Source organism: Coloeus monedula (genome assembly GCF_965178545.1).
Source record: "Coloeus monedula genome assembly, chromosome: 3".
NCBI lineage: Eukaryota > Metazoa > Chordata > Aves > Passeriformes > Corvidae > Coloeus > Coloeus monedula.
In genome coordinates, this window is record NC_138783.1 from 60,597,008 (window position 1) to 60,615,374 (window position 18,367).

Genomic DNA, 18,367 nt, shown 5'->3' on the forward strand with positions numbered 1-18,367 from the left:
GTTTAACAGTGTTAAAAGGCCATAATTTGTTCTCCTTCTCCACCACCCAGTACTGCAGTGTTTATAAGCTTTTATCTGTTCAGAAAACACTTGGGTTATGTTGCTCTTAGAAACAGGAAATAAGCAGTGGTAAGAATTGGACAAATTTCGCTATGCTTACTGGCTTCACTGGGAATTCCTGCTGAGTAAGAGCTTTCAGATGTGTCTCAAAATAAAATGCCAGATCAAAATTGCACTGTAGAATGTGTAAGAAAGAAAGAAAAAAAAATAAAAGAGGGAAGGAAGGAAAGAAAGAAGGAAGGTCAGAAAAGATATGGTTGTTTTCATGCAGAAAAAAAGGGTTCTAAACAAATACTTTGATCATATCCTTAAATTTCAAGGCACTATTTAAAAAATTTTTCCTTTAATTTTGATTTAAATCTTCCTCTAATTTCCAGACTTCATATTTAACATGAAAAATCAAAGAAAAAACCCAACCTACAAATGCTATCAAAGATACACTCCTATGTGTATTGTTATTTTGAGTTCATGGTATGATATTCTTAGAATAAACTGGATATTGCGGTAAGTGCAGATTTCATTCTAGTTAGCTAATTGTAATTGAGTCTGTTATGCAGTAAACATAGTATCTGTTAGGAATACTAAGGTAGACTCAACATGGTGGGAGCCAAAGATAAAAGGAGCATTAAAGCGTTTCAAATTCAATCATTAGGTTTCATTGCACCCATCTGCTACCAGAAAATATAATGGGCAGCTTGATTCATTGACCTTTAACTGTCATTTTTGAACCATGTTTTTTAAATCCATATTTTCAAGTCAGACCTAGAGAGTTAATTTGATAAGAGAATACCCAGTATATTTTAATGCAATTACTTTTTTTCTTTTTATTTTTTTTTAATATAATCACGTTTAACGGTCTGTTGTATGTTCTGCTAATCCAGTGAAAGTAGTTATTTCTTACTGAATGTAGTTAAAAGCAACTAATGTTCAACTTCATTAAGGATTCTATTAAATAGAAGATTTGCTGAACTTCTACTATTTTTTAATGCATGAACTAATATCTCTTATTAACTATTTCTGGGGGTTTCTGTTACACTAGAATTATACTTACATGTTTCATTTCCACAAAGATTATATAGCACAGCACAAGGGCTAAATACAGGTTGAAACTGTGGAGTGCTTTGTATTTTGTTTCCAAAATGTGTTTTATCTCTTTCCTTTTATTTTCTGAAGCAGGTACTATCTTGTGCGGGTGGGGTGAAGTGCATACATCTCTTAGCAGTTCTATATGTGTGGCACACAAGTAGACTGTCTTATAAAATAGCAGTTTTACTTAGTGAAAGCAGGAAACAATGTGATAAATGAGGATAATTTAATGTTTTCTCAGCAATGGCAAACTATTATACTATTGTGTCATCTGAACCTTTTGTAATGGAAAAAAGTGATTACATGTACTTCTTTACACAACAGGATAGAATTCCTGAAATATTTATGTAATATAGAGACAGATGTATGTAACCTAACCTTATAATCCCATTTCACAGCTTTCCAAAATACTGGGAAGCTCGATAAATGGGAAGCCGATTATATTGGCACTGTAACTCTATTAATAGGATTCGGATTTGCCTTATTGACAAGCCAGTACTGTTAATATGATCCAGTATATTAAATTGACAGGAAAACTGGAGCAATAGAATGTATCTACAGCCTAATTGACAGGGAAGCTCTTTCAAAAGGTTCTTAATGTGGTTTTTATTGACAGAGTAGCTTCAGTAAGTACATATCATTGGTGAGCAGTGTAAATATATTGGATGCAACTGTGTTAGCAGATTCAGGTGTAGTTATTGTTCTGTCTTCCCACACTTCCATTTTTACTTTTGGTATAAGTTGTATGGAGCTCTCTTGTAAGGCCTTTATGAATGCCTCTTATGGCATCAGTCTAACTGCACTGCTCGCAGGCATTTGACAAGTTGTGAATTATTTTAAATGTGTTCATCATTTTTAAATGAATAGCAGCAGTGCAGAGCAATGCAATAATGTGTCATGAATTTCATTATGCTTATTTATTGACGCTGTGATAGTGCTATTGTACTTTCAGCTTGAGCTCTTTATGTGTTGTGATGTTTGGCACCTCTTCTTACATTCTTATCTTGCATCTCCTCCAAAAAGTAGTTCGACTTAAGAGCTTATGTTACAATTCCTTTTTCCTAATCTCATTTGACAACTTTCCACATTTTCTTCTGAGATCATGCTAATTTCATTACATTTCGTGTTTCTCCAGTGAAAAATAAAATAAGGCTCAGAAATCTGAAACTTTTATAAAAAATCCAGCAATATGGAGTTTGGTCTGGAAAATCTTGACTCCTTTTTCAGTAGGAGAAAGTTTTGGGTTCAGCTTCCATAGTTTTTCTTTGTCATATCTTTCTTAGAGAGAGAAGTCTGATGTTAAATACACATCCTGCAATGGCAGAGGAGCTGAAGGCTTCTGTTGAGCTGACTTCCCTGCCGACAAAGAGACAAACTTATTCCTGAAATGCTTAAATCTTTTATTTCATATCAAAAATTCTGAGCAGGGTCTGGTCTCACCTCATCTTTTGAATGTCACTCAGGTCTACTTTTTTTACCAGGATCACTTAAAAATATGTCATTCTGTAGTGACCTTTTTAGCTTCTTCAGTCTTCCGACTTGGTGCAATCATCAGTGAGATGAGAAGAACCCTGTCTGGGCCTTGTGATTTCTAATCCTTGCACTGTGTTAAATTCCCACAGTCCAGGCTTCTGTCATCTTTTTGTGTCTTGTGCATTGCAGAACAAACTCTTGTAAAAATTTAAGATGTAGTTGGTTTCATTAAGCCAGTAGTACAAACAACTGAAATAATCTACAATACCTTAGTATGACAGCTTAACCAATAAATCAATAATTTATTTTGGTAACAAATAAGGTACTTGGTAAGAGAAAACAGTGCACGGATTTGACAGTTAAACAGGGAGATCTTCATTCCTTTGCTTACAGGAAAGTATGGTAGTGTCTGTCTTCAGAGCTTCCCTTTTCAGAAGTCACTGTGCAATTGACTGAAGAGCTCAGGACCTGTTCCTGTCACAGTTTTGCTTTTCTCATTCCAAGAGAAAGAGAAAACACCAGCCACCAACCAACACTCTTTAATAAAGAGTACAGCAGCTTTGTGAATGGTATTGCCTTGTGCATCTGACTGTTTTTACTGGCCTGTGTTTTCAATGTGCTTTTGAAGAATGATACATATGTCAGAAATTCACATAAACACGCTGTAGGACTTTTAACACCAAAATACACATTTGCAGCAAGTGTGAAACTTCCCAAATATGTACACATCATAAAAATTATATCTCAAAAACATTTTCAAAGGGATGAGAGTGGAGAGCACATAGTAGGATAATATTTTTTAAAATAGCCTATTTAATTTTTTTCTTGAAAAAGATAGAATAACTTATGAGAGGTTTATGGCTAGTTTTTGTTTTTGTTGTTGTTTGTTTTTGCTATTGGGAATGAATTTTCTTAATGAAGTAAGCCTTGTGGAACCAAAAACTCCTATTTCAGGCTAAGTATACACACTCACTGGCAGTCTTGTACTGAGAAGTCTTTGTGAAAAATTGTACTATGTTGAACCCACACTGTTCCTAACAAAATGAAGACAATTGTCTGCTCTTTCAAAACTCGATTTGGCAGAATACAATTCTTTTGCCTCCAGAAGAGATTGCCATTATATAAAATCTTTGTTTCATGGGGGAAGGGTGAATACTTGGAATTCAGCTTTTCAAGAAAAGGCACAGAAAATGCTTGAGTTAGATATTAAGTGGCAGTCTGATAAAGGTGAGAGATGTTTCATTTCACTTTTGTGTTTAATGTTTAATTAAAAAGAAGTTAGAGTCAGCAAAGACATTTTGCTTTATTATAGTTCCAGGTATGAACACCTACATAAAATGGAGTTGCATTAAATAATTTCAGAAAATGTGATACTTCTTGTTTTAATTCTGAGAAAAAAATATGAATATTCTAGTTGTCTAATATTCTTAAATCTGATTAATGCCTAAGTCCTATTTTTTCAAATTTTAGAGTACATCTTTCCCTTATATGACAATTATTTCTGGACATAATTTATCAAGAATACTTAAATACTGAATTTCTTTCTCTCTCCCCATCTTCTTTTTCTCACTTACTCTTTTTCTTTGTAGCCATTGATTAAAAAATCTTTTTCGTTAGACAGACCTGTTGAATTTCACACTCTTTAAAAAAAAATTCTCGAATTTTTTTCAAACAGTATGGGATACACCAAATATGGCTAGAAATCTTCAAAATTGTAATAAAAGATTTTTTTATTAAAAAATAAAAAGAAAGAAAAAAATAGCTAGGAACCTCTAATTTTTAAGAGACAGTCTGCTTCTTGCAGGAATTCTTGAAAGCAGAAGCCTTTATAAGTCGTCTGCTGTTCTCTTACTGAGCAATAGTAGAATTTTTGAAATCTGATTGATTAATATAGTGCTGTAATTTTAATCCCAAATTAAAAAAAAAAATGGTGTGTGCAGACCCACAGTAGAACTTCTTTATATTTATAAAAATAGCATAATATTTCAATGGAAGTAAACACATATACCTTATGAACATGAATTTATGAAAAGATAAAAAAGGGATGAGATTAATATAGCCCATTGCTAAAAATATTCTCCATAATTCATTGTATAATGCTTGGCCCAGGCTGGTTCAAACTGTTTCCAGTGATTAGGTTTTTACTTCTTTTTTTTTTTTTTCTTATGAGTTTATTTAAGGTTAATGGATCCTGTGAAGAATTTGTTTCTCATGCTCTGTTCTTGGCTATAATTTTTCATTTTCCTTTCTCTAAATTAAACTTTTGGATACCATAGCCATTCCAGAATTAATTAGTAGAAACTTAACAGTTGACTTTCAAACTTTTGAATAGTTTTATTTCTGAGTCTATAAAATTCAGTATTCGAAATACACCATGTGAGAGCTATACTTAGTGACAATTTTAGTTTATCTAGGTCCTCGTGTGGTCATAATATACAAGCCCTGAGAGGTTAATAGAATGAGTGGTTTTGTAGACAGCTGATGGCACTTGGACAGATACTCTACGTGTTTTTCGTGCAAACACTGGCCAGTTAATGATTTTCAAAGTCCCATTATTAGACTTTAGCAATTATATCATTGCATTTGAAATTTCATACCAGTAAATCCAACCAACTCATGTTGCCCCAAGAAGTTGTTGGTGTCCCATACCTGGAGGCAGTCAGCGCCAAGCTGGGTGGATCCTCGAGCAACCTGAGCTAGTGGAAGGTATCCCTGCCCATGATGGGGAAGGGTGTGCAGAACTTCATGATATTTAAGGTCTCTTCCAACCCAAAATGTTCTTTGATTCTATGAAAACTGTGTTTTGCACAGGTTTAATTTGTCTCTTCTTTTATTTTCCTTCTCCTCAACTCGCTGAAGTAAAAGGTAACAAAATCAAACTGTACGATATTTTCTGAATGGTAGTAACCCTTTCTTTTTAAATTTTGGCAGCTTTTGAAAGGTTCCTATGCATTCTGACCTCTTTTTAAATGGGTTTTTAAAATGAGCTTCATCTTCTGAGAAAACTGTATCAAATGTGTGTACAGAAATCCTGACATTTTTCTGCAACATTACACTAATGACAGAGTTCCTAAAATTTCACATTTAATCTAGAGCCACATATTAGAACAGATAGAAGAAAGTATTTGTAAAGGTCTGTTGTAGCAACTGTCAGAAAACAATATCTGTTGAATGGTTTAACAGCATACTCTCCTTGGAAATGAGTTGGTTCCACTAAGCTGTGAAAATGAGCTGTAAAACCAGGACCACTCCTCTAAGGCAGCTTTGGACAGTTAGGTTGACATCACAGACTATAATTCTCTGGTATCTAACTGGTTCTCTGGTCCTGCTACTGGAGAACCTGTGCTGTGGTAGCTGCTGACCTAATTGGTACTCCAGCCCTCAGCCTTGAATCACAGAGATAGAAAATGTTTCTTTACTGTTTAACTCTGGTAACTTTTAGAGATGGATTGTTCTTGGAGATTTTTTTTTGGGAGGAGGGTGAGAGTGAGGGTGGAGTTTGTTTTATTTTATTCTTCAGGAGTTTAATGATGCTGTCATTTGGATAATTTTTTTTATTTATGAAGAGACTGCAATTCCATGCAACTCACTTCTGACATGATGCATCTTACTTAGCTTTAGTTATTGCACTGCACATCTTGCTGGTTGTCTAGATTCCCCTATGGCTATAATACTTCCCAGGAGTATTTTGTACCTAACACTAGATGACCAAATGGGATATTTTGTATTTCTCTAAAGCACATTGAGGGATCTTAGCTGATTAGCTTAGAGCGGCTTTCTGCAGGTGAACTGAAACCTACCTTAAAACTGAAGGTCCAGAGGCTTGGTGATTTTGTTGTCCTAGAAAGGGCTGTATATCCAGAGAAGAACAAGAGGTTTTTGAGATTTTTAAAATAGCGTTAGTTTCTTAGAGTTACAGCTATGCAATGTAAAGAAGTATGATTAATGCATGAGCTGGAATGTGTAATATCACTTCCATAAACATTAAAGTGTAAAAATTTTAAGTATATGACCTCTCACTTCAACTGAGATTGCAAAAAAAAAGAAAAGGTTTTAAGGGAGTTAGACATGTTAGACATTCGTCTCTCTCTCTCTCATCCATCATGAAGCAGATGTTTACATTTCTAAGATTCCTCCAAGCTGCCAAGCCTTAAAATGGAATTATTTTTTAATTATCACAATTTTTAATAGATATTTTCATACATGAAACAGTACTCCCTTTGCTGCCTGTATCTCAGAGTGCTGTTACATCTCAACATAAGCATCATACCTTCATAATTCATAGAAGGACTAATGCTTTTAGAGCAGAAAGAACAGTATTCAACTCCAAGCTCTGTGTCTGTATATGATCATCAAGTACTTAAATTTGTTCTTTTGTAATAATGAACTTGCTGCACCATGGCACCCACTTCATTGTATTGTGGCAAAATACAGTATGAAGGTAATTGGTCAAATTATTATCTAGTTAAAGGTCATTAATAATTACCATAAATACAGAATTTCTCAGCAGCTAAGATGTGGTCATAGCTTCTATTTTAAAATCTGTGTATTGGCTCATCCAGGATGTGTGAAATGTTTTTTTGCTATGAAAATGCAGAGACAAAAAGTATGACTGGTTCCTACAGTAGTCCAGTTTACAGTTAAGTCCTTAGCACCATCGAAAAGGAGGAGCTATAACTATTTCCAGAGCAAAAGTCTGACTTTTTTAATGGCAGAGAATAAGGCAGTTTATAGCAGGCATTTTGACTGCCAATATCACAAAAAATGGGAATGTTGATTCTGGTAGCAGCTGTGTTTAGGAGGAGACAGATGTCTTTCGAAAGTAAAAGCATAAGGTCAGTTTTCCTGGATATCTCTATTTGATATATTAGACATAGAAAACAGACATGAGTTCTGCAGTTTTAAATGTTTGTTCAGGTTGATAAGTACTGGACTCTGTCAGTGTCATAATGATTGTATATGAGTGTATATAGGTAGGGTCACTGCACAAAAGACAGATAGTAGCTTAAAACTTGTGAGAAGAAAAGAAACAGCAGAATTACAACTGCTTCCGAAATATGATGTGCTGCATTGGAGAGATACAGATAAAAATGCTGAAATACTTAATCTTTACACCTCCTTCTTTTTTTTGTTTGTTTTCAAAGTTTGTTTTTCTGACTTGATACATACTAAATGTGAAGATGAACTTTTACTCTAATTGCATATACTAAAGCTAGGATGAATGTGAACATAATGTGGGTTAAAATCTTATTTTTAAAACTAAAGGATTTAGAAACTGGAAGTACAGTGTACATTGACATACATGCTGAACAGGAGATGGTTCTATATTTTCCATCCCTTCTCTAAAACACAAAAAGACGTCCATGGTATACAAGCACATTTATTTCACAAGTCCCTTGGGAGTAACAGGTGTCTGCCTAATTTCTGCTGCAAACAGCAGTGACTTAAATTTTGGATAAAACTCTTTGCCTCTTTTCCAAGCTCAAATATTCCAACCATGAAAGTCGTAGCAAGTATTTCTAATTTCTAATTTCTCCTACTGATAAAACCAAAACAAAGACAAAAAAATGTGCAGGGGGTGGCAGGGATACCCAAATATCTAAGAGATCAGTCAGACTTGTGTAAACACTTGCTATGTGACACTAAACCTTGGGCCCTCAGCTTCATTAATTGAGTGCTGCCTGTGTTACGGATCCTGATCCGCTGGATGCTGCTGCGAAAGCCGGAGCTGCTGCGAAGCATAGTGGTGTGATGTGAAGTGATGCAGAAAACAGTAGAAGCTCTGTCGCTAGGTCAGCTGCAAGAAGAAGTGACGTGCGTGAATGTACAGTATGCGGAGTTTTCTGAATGATGCAGTCTCTCTTTCTCCCAAAGAACTTCAGCTAATGATACAAGGGGAATTCAGTTCCCTTTGGCAGGACTCCATGTTGGTCTGGATCCTTTTAATACTTCTGCTTCTACAGTTACTTGGCTCATGCTGCTAAAAATATACACGACAGGCTTAATGAAAGTATCTTCTTTTAAAAACTACTTGTCAACAGTGATCATTTAATGTTCTTGTTTGCATGTGTGGTTCTCATTATTCTGACATAGCTATTAATACTGATGAAAATTAAAGAGAGAAAATCCAAATATTTTCATACTTGCATTTTTCCAGTAGCATCTGAGAAACCCCACAGCTAATCAGCCATAAATTTTCTTGATTTTTTGTTTATTTTTTCAATTCAAGCGTAATATAGCAGTACACAGAGCTGCATTACAGCAGCAAGAACTTCAGAATCCCAGTAGATGATGTAATTATGATTAAAAATTAGTATTATTGAATAATTCACTTTTTTAATATGCAAAAGCATTTTTTTCTCTCATTTTCAATAACCATCAGTCTTAATATCTATCTAATGAAAAAGCATAAACAGTGTCATCTGTCAGGTTACTAACAGAGAATGCCACTTATTGGAGCCTCATTGTTTACTTTAGCAGGTAATTTGTGGACCGGAATCATTTAATTGTTCTGAGCACATAATTACATGCCAGCATTTTCCAATTTAATTAAAATGTACAAATCTGAAGATTAAGGGAATTTTTGAATTATTAATCATTTCTCCTCTAGGAAATCTTGTTGCTCTGCAGGAGATTTGTCCAGTGTACAACTATACGTATTTTTTTCCTTCTCTTTCACAGACAGACAATTTTCCCGCAGAGCCCAATTACATGGGCAGCAGGCAGCAGTTTGTTCAAAGGTAAGGCCTATTAAATAACTTTCTTGGCTTCCCCATTTGCATTCTTGTCAAAATTGCTTTGCCAGAGAGTACAATTCAACTTAGAACAAGTAAATACAACTCTCTCTCTCTCTCTTTTTTTTCTTTCTTTCTTTTTTTTTTTTTTTTTTTAATATATATTTCAGTAGCTCCACGTTCAAGGATCCAGAAAGAGCCAGCTTGAGGGACAGCGGGCATGGGGACAGTGATCAGGCTGACAGTGACCAAGACACTAACAAAGGCTCCTGCTGTGACATGTCTGTTAGGGAGGCACTCAAGATGAAAACTACTTCAACTAAAAGCCAGCCACTTGAACAAGGTGAGTGAAGCCTACAATGCCTACAAAAGCATAAACTTTAAACCATCTTTATCAGCCTATTAGTATTGCAGTTGTGGGTTATCAGGGAGGAATAGCCCACTTATAATATTATCACAGAAAACAGTAAATCTTGTCACTAGCCCAGAGCAAAGAACACAGTATCTTTGAGAATGAACATGAAATGAAACCACAAGTGTCCAAAGAAGATTAAAAAAAAAAAAAATTAGTACTTTTAAAAATGATTAGAATATATTCTATCTCCACTGGCATTGCGTGTGATTTATTATATAAAGTCCTTCTGTCAAAGTGTGATTTGGAAATTCAAACTAGACATGACTGCAACAGATAAAAGAATGCCAGTCATTTACATTCCTCGTAGTTTGGAGAAGAGGAAAAGAAAATGCTTTGGATAGAAGACAAGAGTAAAAATTAATCAGAAGATGTTTTCATTTCATGGATGCATTTTCCTATTTGTAGTGTTGATTTCACAATTAAGAGTAGTGTGAGAAGTGTCAAATACTAATACAATCTGATTTTTAGTATACTTTCATTCACATCCCGTGAAGATACCAAAGATTAAGAGTGTCTTTGAAACAACTAAAATTACTTCTATCAGGACAATGACAATGCTCTCTGTCAACATTCATTCTGCCAAACAAGCATATTTCCTCAAACTGTGTCCAATTCATTTTTTTTCCAGGTGTGTTTTATCTAATTAGGAGGTCTATTTCAAAAGATACATTTCTTTTTTTTTTTAAAGCATCAGGCAGACAAAGCACTCTAGCATTCTCTGCCTTTTTGCTTTGCTTCTACCCCGTAAGCAATAAAGAAGTGCACTACTTAATTATTTTTAAATATTTTGTATGTTTCCCATTGTTTTACTTTGTTGTGGGGAAGGTGATTCACTGTTAGAGATAGTTAAGAAATTATTAAATCAGTCAGCCTTAATAAGAAGTTATATTTCTAATTAAGCAGAAATATATGATAAGCTTTTTAGTAGTTGTTGATTAATTGGACCTGGATTTTTTGCCTCTTAGCTTTGTCTGATCTGTAGTACAATCATCAGGAAATACATGTTCAACTTCATTTTTCTGATTATGTTGAGATTGCAGTATAATTTTTGCAGTGTAGAATATTTAGAATGCTGCAATATAATTTATTCTGTATACATTTGGATGTTGACCTCCTATGTGACCTTATTTTCCAAGTAATAAATGCCGGAAAGATTATTTTTTCCTGACCTTTTGCCACAGCAACTCTCTGCTTATAATTGGACATTGATCTGTATAAAGATGCAGTGCAGGATTTTTTTTTAAAGAAGCTATTTGAGCGTGTGTCTTATTCTCTCAGTTTTGTGTGATAAAAAGACAAAAATTCTGAATTTCCATCTATCGAGTATAGCCATGAAAGAGCTTTAAAATTTTTAAAGTTTCACTAGGAAACTATATAGTACTCAGATTAAAAATGTGGGGGGTTTATTTTAGAAAAGGACTGTATGGCCAGTGTTCATAATACTGCAGTTTGTCCAGCAGCATCAATTCTAGTCAAAATATATGCAGTCTACTAAGCATATTAAGCCAACTCTTCCCATGGTTTATTTTCATTATAATTCAAAATGTTACATGCAGATTTACATTTGTCAGTATACCTGGATGAGGTGCCCAATTCATCAAGGAAATTTATTCCAACTGCTCCTATGAATTCCTTATGTTCTTAGTAAGCATATATTGAATTGTGGGTGTTAGGTATTGTCAGCCACTGAGCTACAGCAGTGGGTGTTTATGTGAATTTCTTTACTGAGGAAAAAAAATAATGGGGGTAGAGAGATAAACTACTTTTTCCTTTTTAAAAAGAATTTCTTTTGCTCCTCCCAAATATAATTACAAATAGTAATGATATAAATTTGTTTACTTGAATGAACTCCTCTGTCTCAAGTGTGCTGTAATAAAATCATTGTCACATTATGAAAACTGAACCTGCATCAAGCACCTTATGGTATTTCAGGTCATTGCAGTAACAAATGTGGTGCTATGTGGTGTTCCCAATAAAATCAATAATTACTTGTCATCGAGCTTAGTATGATTAGGGGTCTTAGCCCAATGTAATTTTTCTATTTTGAAACAAGAGAAATAAAATTGCTTTCTCTAGTCATAAGCCAAGTTGAAGGAAGGTAAGAAATATGATATATGTGATTAGGATAGAAAAAGAATTGAATTTTTCTTTAGAGAAAAATTGTTTTCTCGGAAAAGGAGATGGAAAGCTTGCTATAAACAATTGTCTCCAGCAATGCCTGAAGCAATATCAGAAGTTGTGGTTCTGTCATCATTCTGGGTTGTATGCAGGGATGGGAATTCACTATTTGGTAGCCAAGTTCTAAGCTTGATTATTGTTTTTTAAAGATATTTTAAATACTTTCTCTTCTGCTATTAAAACAGTACAATTATTAAATCTTCTGACATTAATGAAAAATTATTGGATTAGCTGTGAAGTCAGGATCTTGATGTGAGAGTCTTAATTTAAAAATGAGTTAGGTTTAAGTTTGACATATTCTTCACGTAATTCCAAACATTATTGGAACATGTCCAATTCTACACATGGCAGTAATAAGAATGCTAGTTGTACCAGTATTTTGATGACAGCTTTGAGCAACTATAGCCTCGATAGTTGAAAATTAAAAGGCCATACTGAGATAAAATGTAGGTTGGTAGCGCTACAGCAATTGTGCATCTCTCAGTAACAGAGAAGTAGGCAATTTTATGAAAAAAAATTTTGTAGACAAGATGTCTTCTGATTTCAGCATGGGACAGGAAGCAATCAAGCTTACTTTATGATTTTAATTAAATTGATGAAAACAGTGAATGATAGAGCCTGTCAGTTTACTATTGAAATAGTTGATTTCAAGGAAAATATATTCAGATAGCAAGTTTTGTCTGGTAGTGATTTTAAACATTTTCACAAATAAGAAAGACAACGCAAATTATTAATTAATATAATTATATTATATTATATAATTAATTTATTAATTAATGAAATTATTATGGAATGGCCTTAATGGAAGGAAAGCAGAAAAAAACCCCAAACTTTAAAAGTTATATGATAGTAAGTCTTGTGTTAAAATAGGCACGTCCCAGTTTAGTTATCTCAGCCTTATAGTCTTGCTGTGATAGCTAAGCCACTTTCTGCATAAGAATATCTAGCTGTTTCTTAAGCTTACTTATGCTATCTTAATCAGCTGTCTTACTAAACAGCTTGTTCCATATGCCTGCTACTCTTTCAACAGAATTGTTTGGGATAAATTTGTTTTATTTACCTGTCTTTTTTTCCACTTCTGTTGCTGATACTTTAAACCCTATCACTAGTTTGGACAGTTTGAGATCACCCTACTTAGAAGTCTTACAAGAATCAATAGTTTTAAACACATCTGTCAAATTGCCTGTTTATTTCGCTTGAAGTAGTAGCATGTAATATTCACTTTTTGCATTTAAACAACAGAGTAATTGTTTTGTTTGGTATGGTTTAAGAATCAGAACAATAATCTATAGCTCTTTAAAAGATACCCAAAGCTGAAAATTTTATCATAAACCATAAACAATAATATCTACAAGGGAGCAGTAAGACAGTGAAATGTTAATTTTATGCTTTTCTGAGTGAGTCCTGCATATGCTTACCTTATAATCAGTAAAAAATACAGAGTTATGGACTTTTCTATAGTTACTCATAAATTATTGTCTTTGTTAGATTTCCCCAGGAATTTTTACTTTCCTTTTCTTTTCTGTTTTTATTGCTGTCTGTGTTTTCTTGTTCTAGTGTAAGTCTACACTTTCATGTCTTTGTCAAAAAAAACTTCAAGGGATCAAATATTTCCAAATTCAGTAGCTTTGTTGAGTTTTTGCTTTATCACTGTGCGTTGCATCTTTCTTTCAACACAGTTTCTTGCCATTCACACCTGCATCCCATAGAAGAGCCATTTCTGCATATGCTGTTCCCTCATTATCAATAGCGTGGATCCTGAGAATAAAGAAAAAAACAGAGGCGGCTGCTTGAAGGAAGGGTAAAAGGAAACTCTTCAGCATAGTTGTCATCTTCTCCTTTAGGACCAAGATTGCCCATCAGGCTTCTCTGTAAAACAGCACTGTTTTAGCCTAGGGTATAGTTACTAGCGTAAAAGGAATTTAATGTATCTGCATGAAAAAAAAGTGAAAAGTTTAACTTGAAAATATAATAGCTTTCTTCATCACAACAAAAATATGTTTGCATCACAACTGAGGCAGATCTGCATGCAAGTTTTAGGAGTAAAAATTATATCAGTGCTAGAGAATCTCTGTGAATACTGTTTGTTATCACTTGTGTTTGCCCACTGAACAAGTTCACATAAGAAGTGTGTAGTAACTTGTTCATTTGTAGTCTCTATTTCTAAACAAGACTGATCCTAAAAATCAAATATTCTACATTATCCATCCGTAGCAGAGCAGAAACTACAAAAAATTTTTACCAAGATTTTTCTGGACTATCCATTAATTTTCCTGGCATAATCTTGCTCAAGTCTGTTGGATAATTAAAATCCATTCTGTTTGACTGAGTTAGAATCAGTCTAGACTGATAGGTCCAGAAAGTTCATCAAGCACATTTCTGCTGTCTGACATCATCACCAATGCTTTCTATGCCATTGGGGATGATGAGTTCTTTATGAATACACCAGCTCAATGAGATAATAGAAAAAGAAGATTGTGGAGAAATATTTCTTTTCAAAGTTTGCAAAACTGGTGATGGCCTCTTCTGAGAAACTGATGGAGGCTGGGAGTCCCCAGAAACTGACACAACATGTGAAATCTTTTGTTCAACAATGCTTCCTCCCATAGGTTTTTTTTCCCCTGGACAGAACATCAATCACATTCTCTCAGTGCTCAGAATAGCTGTCAGACTGCCCTTCTTGTTCTGACACCACCTAAGAGTCTTTATGTCCAGCACTCTCATCCCTTCTAACTCACTTACCTCTAACATGGTCAGGTAAGATGCTAAATTGCTGTTTACTTGCACGCAGTACCATTTCTCAGTTTCATCTGATGAATTGTTTTCCAGGAAAGCTATCAGAGCAACTTAATTGTATGGAGGGTCTCTTTCATTTTCTTAGTATGTCTTAGTAGTTTCTAGTAGTTTCTTAGTTTCTAGAACTGTAAAATTCTGAAAATGGTTACGTGAAGCCCACACAAAATAGCTTTTTGAGTCTCAGGTTTTCTGCTTCTCTTTGTTATTTTCTTTATATTTTTCTCTTCTTTTTTAGTTTCTGTGCTTTATGCAAGCACATGTATGATCCTAATGAGGACTAGCATAGGTCAAAGGCAACTTATTTATTCTGTACCTGTTTCTGATTGACCAAATTTGCTATCAACAAGCTGGAGATATTTGATTTTGGCCTTATGCTAATAATGAGACTTTAAGATTAAAAATGTAGGTAGAATTGCAGAGTTTTATGAAGAATAAGACCATTCTTTGATATCTACTCCAGTGTGTATAAAAAGTTCAATATGACATTCGAGCCACTGACATTACTTCTTTATTTTTTTTCTGCTGTGAGTACTTTGTTCAGTGAAACAGTACACCTAAATGTAAGAGAATTACCAACATTATTATTGGTCTCATACTTCTTATAAGTCCTTGTGATTGGTGATATTCAAACTTCAGTTGATATTAAACTTTTAACTTATTTCACTTTTAGTCAGCAGAAACTAATAAAAGTTTCAAATGTTCTAAGTATCTTGATTTCAAGCGTTTAAAGATGATCTAGGTAACACTTCCACAAGATTTCATTACCTGGGCTGAGCTAAACTATGCAAACATTCTGTAGTTCCCTTTTCTGAGAGATCAGAATTATTTTCTGCCTTCTAACCTAAGTTAATGAACTAGAGAGAAAAATACAGGTCAGTTGCCTTTGACGTACAGATGATTGTCAGCTTTTCTCATGTTAATTTGCAGTAATCTATGACATATCTTTTGCTGTATAATGTATAAAGCAAATTATATGATGGATTTAGACAAAGTAAAGAAAAAACTCTCATATCTGCCAACTTTTGTTCACTCAGATTATGTTGAATATCTCTCATGGTTTAGGTTCTATTTTTAGAAAATCTCCTAGTCTACCAGCCAATTTAAGTTCATCTTTTAGATTTCAGCTATTTTTATACCAAGTTCAGGTTTGTGATTGAAGCTGTGTGACTGCTTCAGAGTCCAGTTTGTTTGGTGCTTCCTCGTTACAGATGGGAGGGCTCCCAGGCACAGCTTCACCATAGTGTGCTCATCTCACAAGTATATGAGCAGCTTTGGTTTTCAAGCAAGGTTATCCGGGTAAGGAAGGGGAAGTTTGAGGAAGCAGATGTTTGTCCTAAAAGAACAGAAAAGTCAGAAAAGGAAGTGAAGTGGTATCCTAATGGAGAAGAGATAGATTCACTTAATGCCTCACGATTTTTCTGCCTCTGTTGATAAAAAATAGAAAAGTGGTGAAAATATTTTGGCAGCTAAAGTGACAGTGAATACAGTTTGCCTCAGATTGCCTCAGCCTATTAATTGCTGCCTGTTATTGCCCATTTTCCTGCATTTCAACCAGCGTTGTGTTTTGCCAAACTGGGTTTTTAATCAGGTGCACGTTTCAGCACCTGGCAGATTATTGCCATCTTACACCTGGTAAGCTGTGAAGTTTTGTGAACAGCATATCCCAACTTAATTAATGCATTTAACCAAAGATTAGGGGGCAAATTTCTATAACTGACTTTCAAAACATACAGAAAGAGCTTTATGCATTGGTACATGCAAACATGTCACTGACTCAAAGGGATTACAGCCATTCAGCACAACTTCATCTATGCACCATTTGGTGTATTATGCCACATTTTTCAGGTAATTTCATTTCTCCTCCACATTATTTCTACTTATTTTATAATTAAAAATTCAGTGGTTGAAAATTATAGGTATTTTTGATGTGGTTTGTTTTCATTGGACGCTTCACTATCAAACCAATTTAGATATGTCCTTACTAACATCTGACTGCACCAATAAAAGTATTCATAAATTTCAGAAGAGGTTTCTTTGATGAGCTTATTTGCAAATTAATTCATACCATACACTTCAAGATCATAAGTCTATTATCATAAGTCTCATATCTCAGATTCTAATATTTGGGTGCTGTAGCTGTTGGTGCTCATCTCTTTCTGCTTTACTTCAGAGGGAACAAAGCAGAATATCCCTCCCCTGTCACTAGTGCAAATCTCATTACATCCTTTCAGTACTTTCTGTTTTGACACTGCCTTTCCTGGAGCTGAGCACAGTTATTGTACTGCAGTTTGTTCTTGGAAGGCTTAGAATTCATAAGTTATCTTTTCACTTTATTCCCACCAGAGGAGCAAGAGAAGGATTTGCAGTTCTCAGTAAGATGAGGTCCTTCTATGTCAAAATCATTATCTTCAGCTAACATTTCTTCTTTTCAGATTCTTTTTATAAATTGAAAGAAAAGTGGGGGCATAGAAAGATCAACAACTTCTGAAACAAGGAAATCAGAAAATAGAGAGTTTTCATAGTTTCAGGCTTTATGCATTTCTCTGGGTGGTAAATGGATGTTCTCTACTTGTGCTTACTTTTGTTAATGAATATTTTAGGGCATATATTCATATATTGGATGGATACTTGATATCAAGGAAACCATTGTAACAGGACTGGAGAGTCTATTCCTGTCTCTTACTCTGTGTCTGAAAATGTCCTTGCATGGTGTACTTACAGGTTTATTTTAATTAAGCTTACACAGAACTAGAGTTTTAAAAAAACATACATATGAGGGTATGTGTGTTTATTTAGTTGTATAGAGGAGATCATTAAAATAAATACATCTTCTCTCTGTCTCATTTTAAATCATCATTGTATGATTTATGTATCTCCTCTTATTGACTCAGCAGAAAATACAGATATGATAAACAGCAATGGTAGACAAGATTTAACAAAATCCCATTGCATATTCCAGCCACATTCTTTTTACCAAAAAGAAGTGATGTTCTGCAGATGGACTTAAAGCTGATACATATTAGATGGAAATCTCAACAATTGTATTTATCAATAGTTCTATGTCCAGCTGGGGAAGACAAAAGAGAAGTGTCTTAAATAAGAGACAGGAGTTAATTATTCCATTCAGCAACACTTTAGCTGGAATGCTACTAATTGTATTTTGTTTTTCTGGAACAAAGAGTATCTCCTAATGTCTGTGCACACTAATAGAGACTGTCCTTTTCATGGCCCTTTTTCTGTTTATATACTACTTTTCTCCGATGCCGTGGTTTCCAGAGGGAGAAACGTGGTTTAATTTAATTTGGGCCAGAGTTGCAGCATGCTCTAATTAGGCATATATATCCACAGTACACAGTTTGTAGGCATATTTTAGAGAAAGATCTGGAAGAATTCAAAATCAAAAAAAGAGGTATAATTACAGCAGAAAATAGAGGTTTGTGAAACATCACCTGTAGCTGAAGTTTGAAACAAGTGTTTGTTTAGAATCTGTGTGTGTTTAAACAAACAAGGACTAGGGTGAAGCATAATAAAGGTCTTTGTGTATATAAAACTGTTATAAGCAGGATTGTGATTGCTTTTTCTTTTCTTTTTGTTTAATTTTCTGGAAGAAGTATTTAAGTTATAT

The 18,367-nt window shown here is 34.3% G+C and overlaps 1 protein-coding gene across 1 annotated transcript in view; it reads left to right on the forward strand.

The window, feature by feature from the left end:
• Positions 1-18,367, forward strand: part of PCDH17 (protocadherin 17) — a gene marked incomplete at both ends in the record, with an annotated part of 83,222 nt that overhangs the window by 17,174 nt on the left and 47,681 nt on the right. The window contains 2 exons of the mRNA XM_082279222.1: positions 9,301-9,359; positions 9,524-9,696. Coding sequence (XP_082135348.1) covers positions 9,301-9,359; positions 9,524-9,696 — 232 coding nt within the window. The remainder of the gene's footprint in view (positions 1-9,300; positions 9,360-9,523; positions 9,697-18,367) is intronic.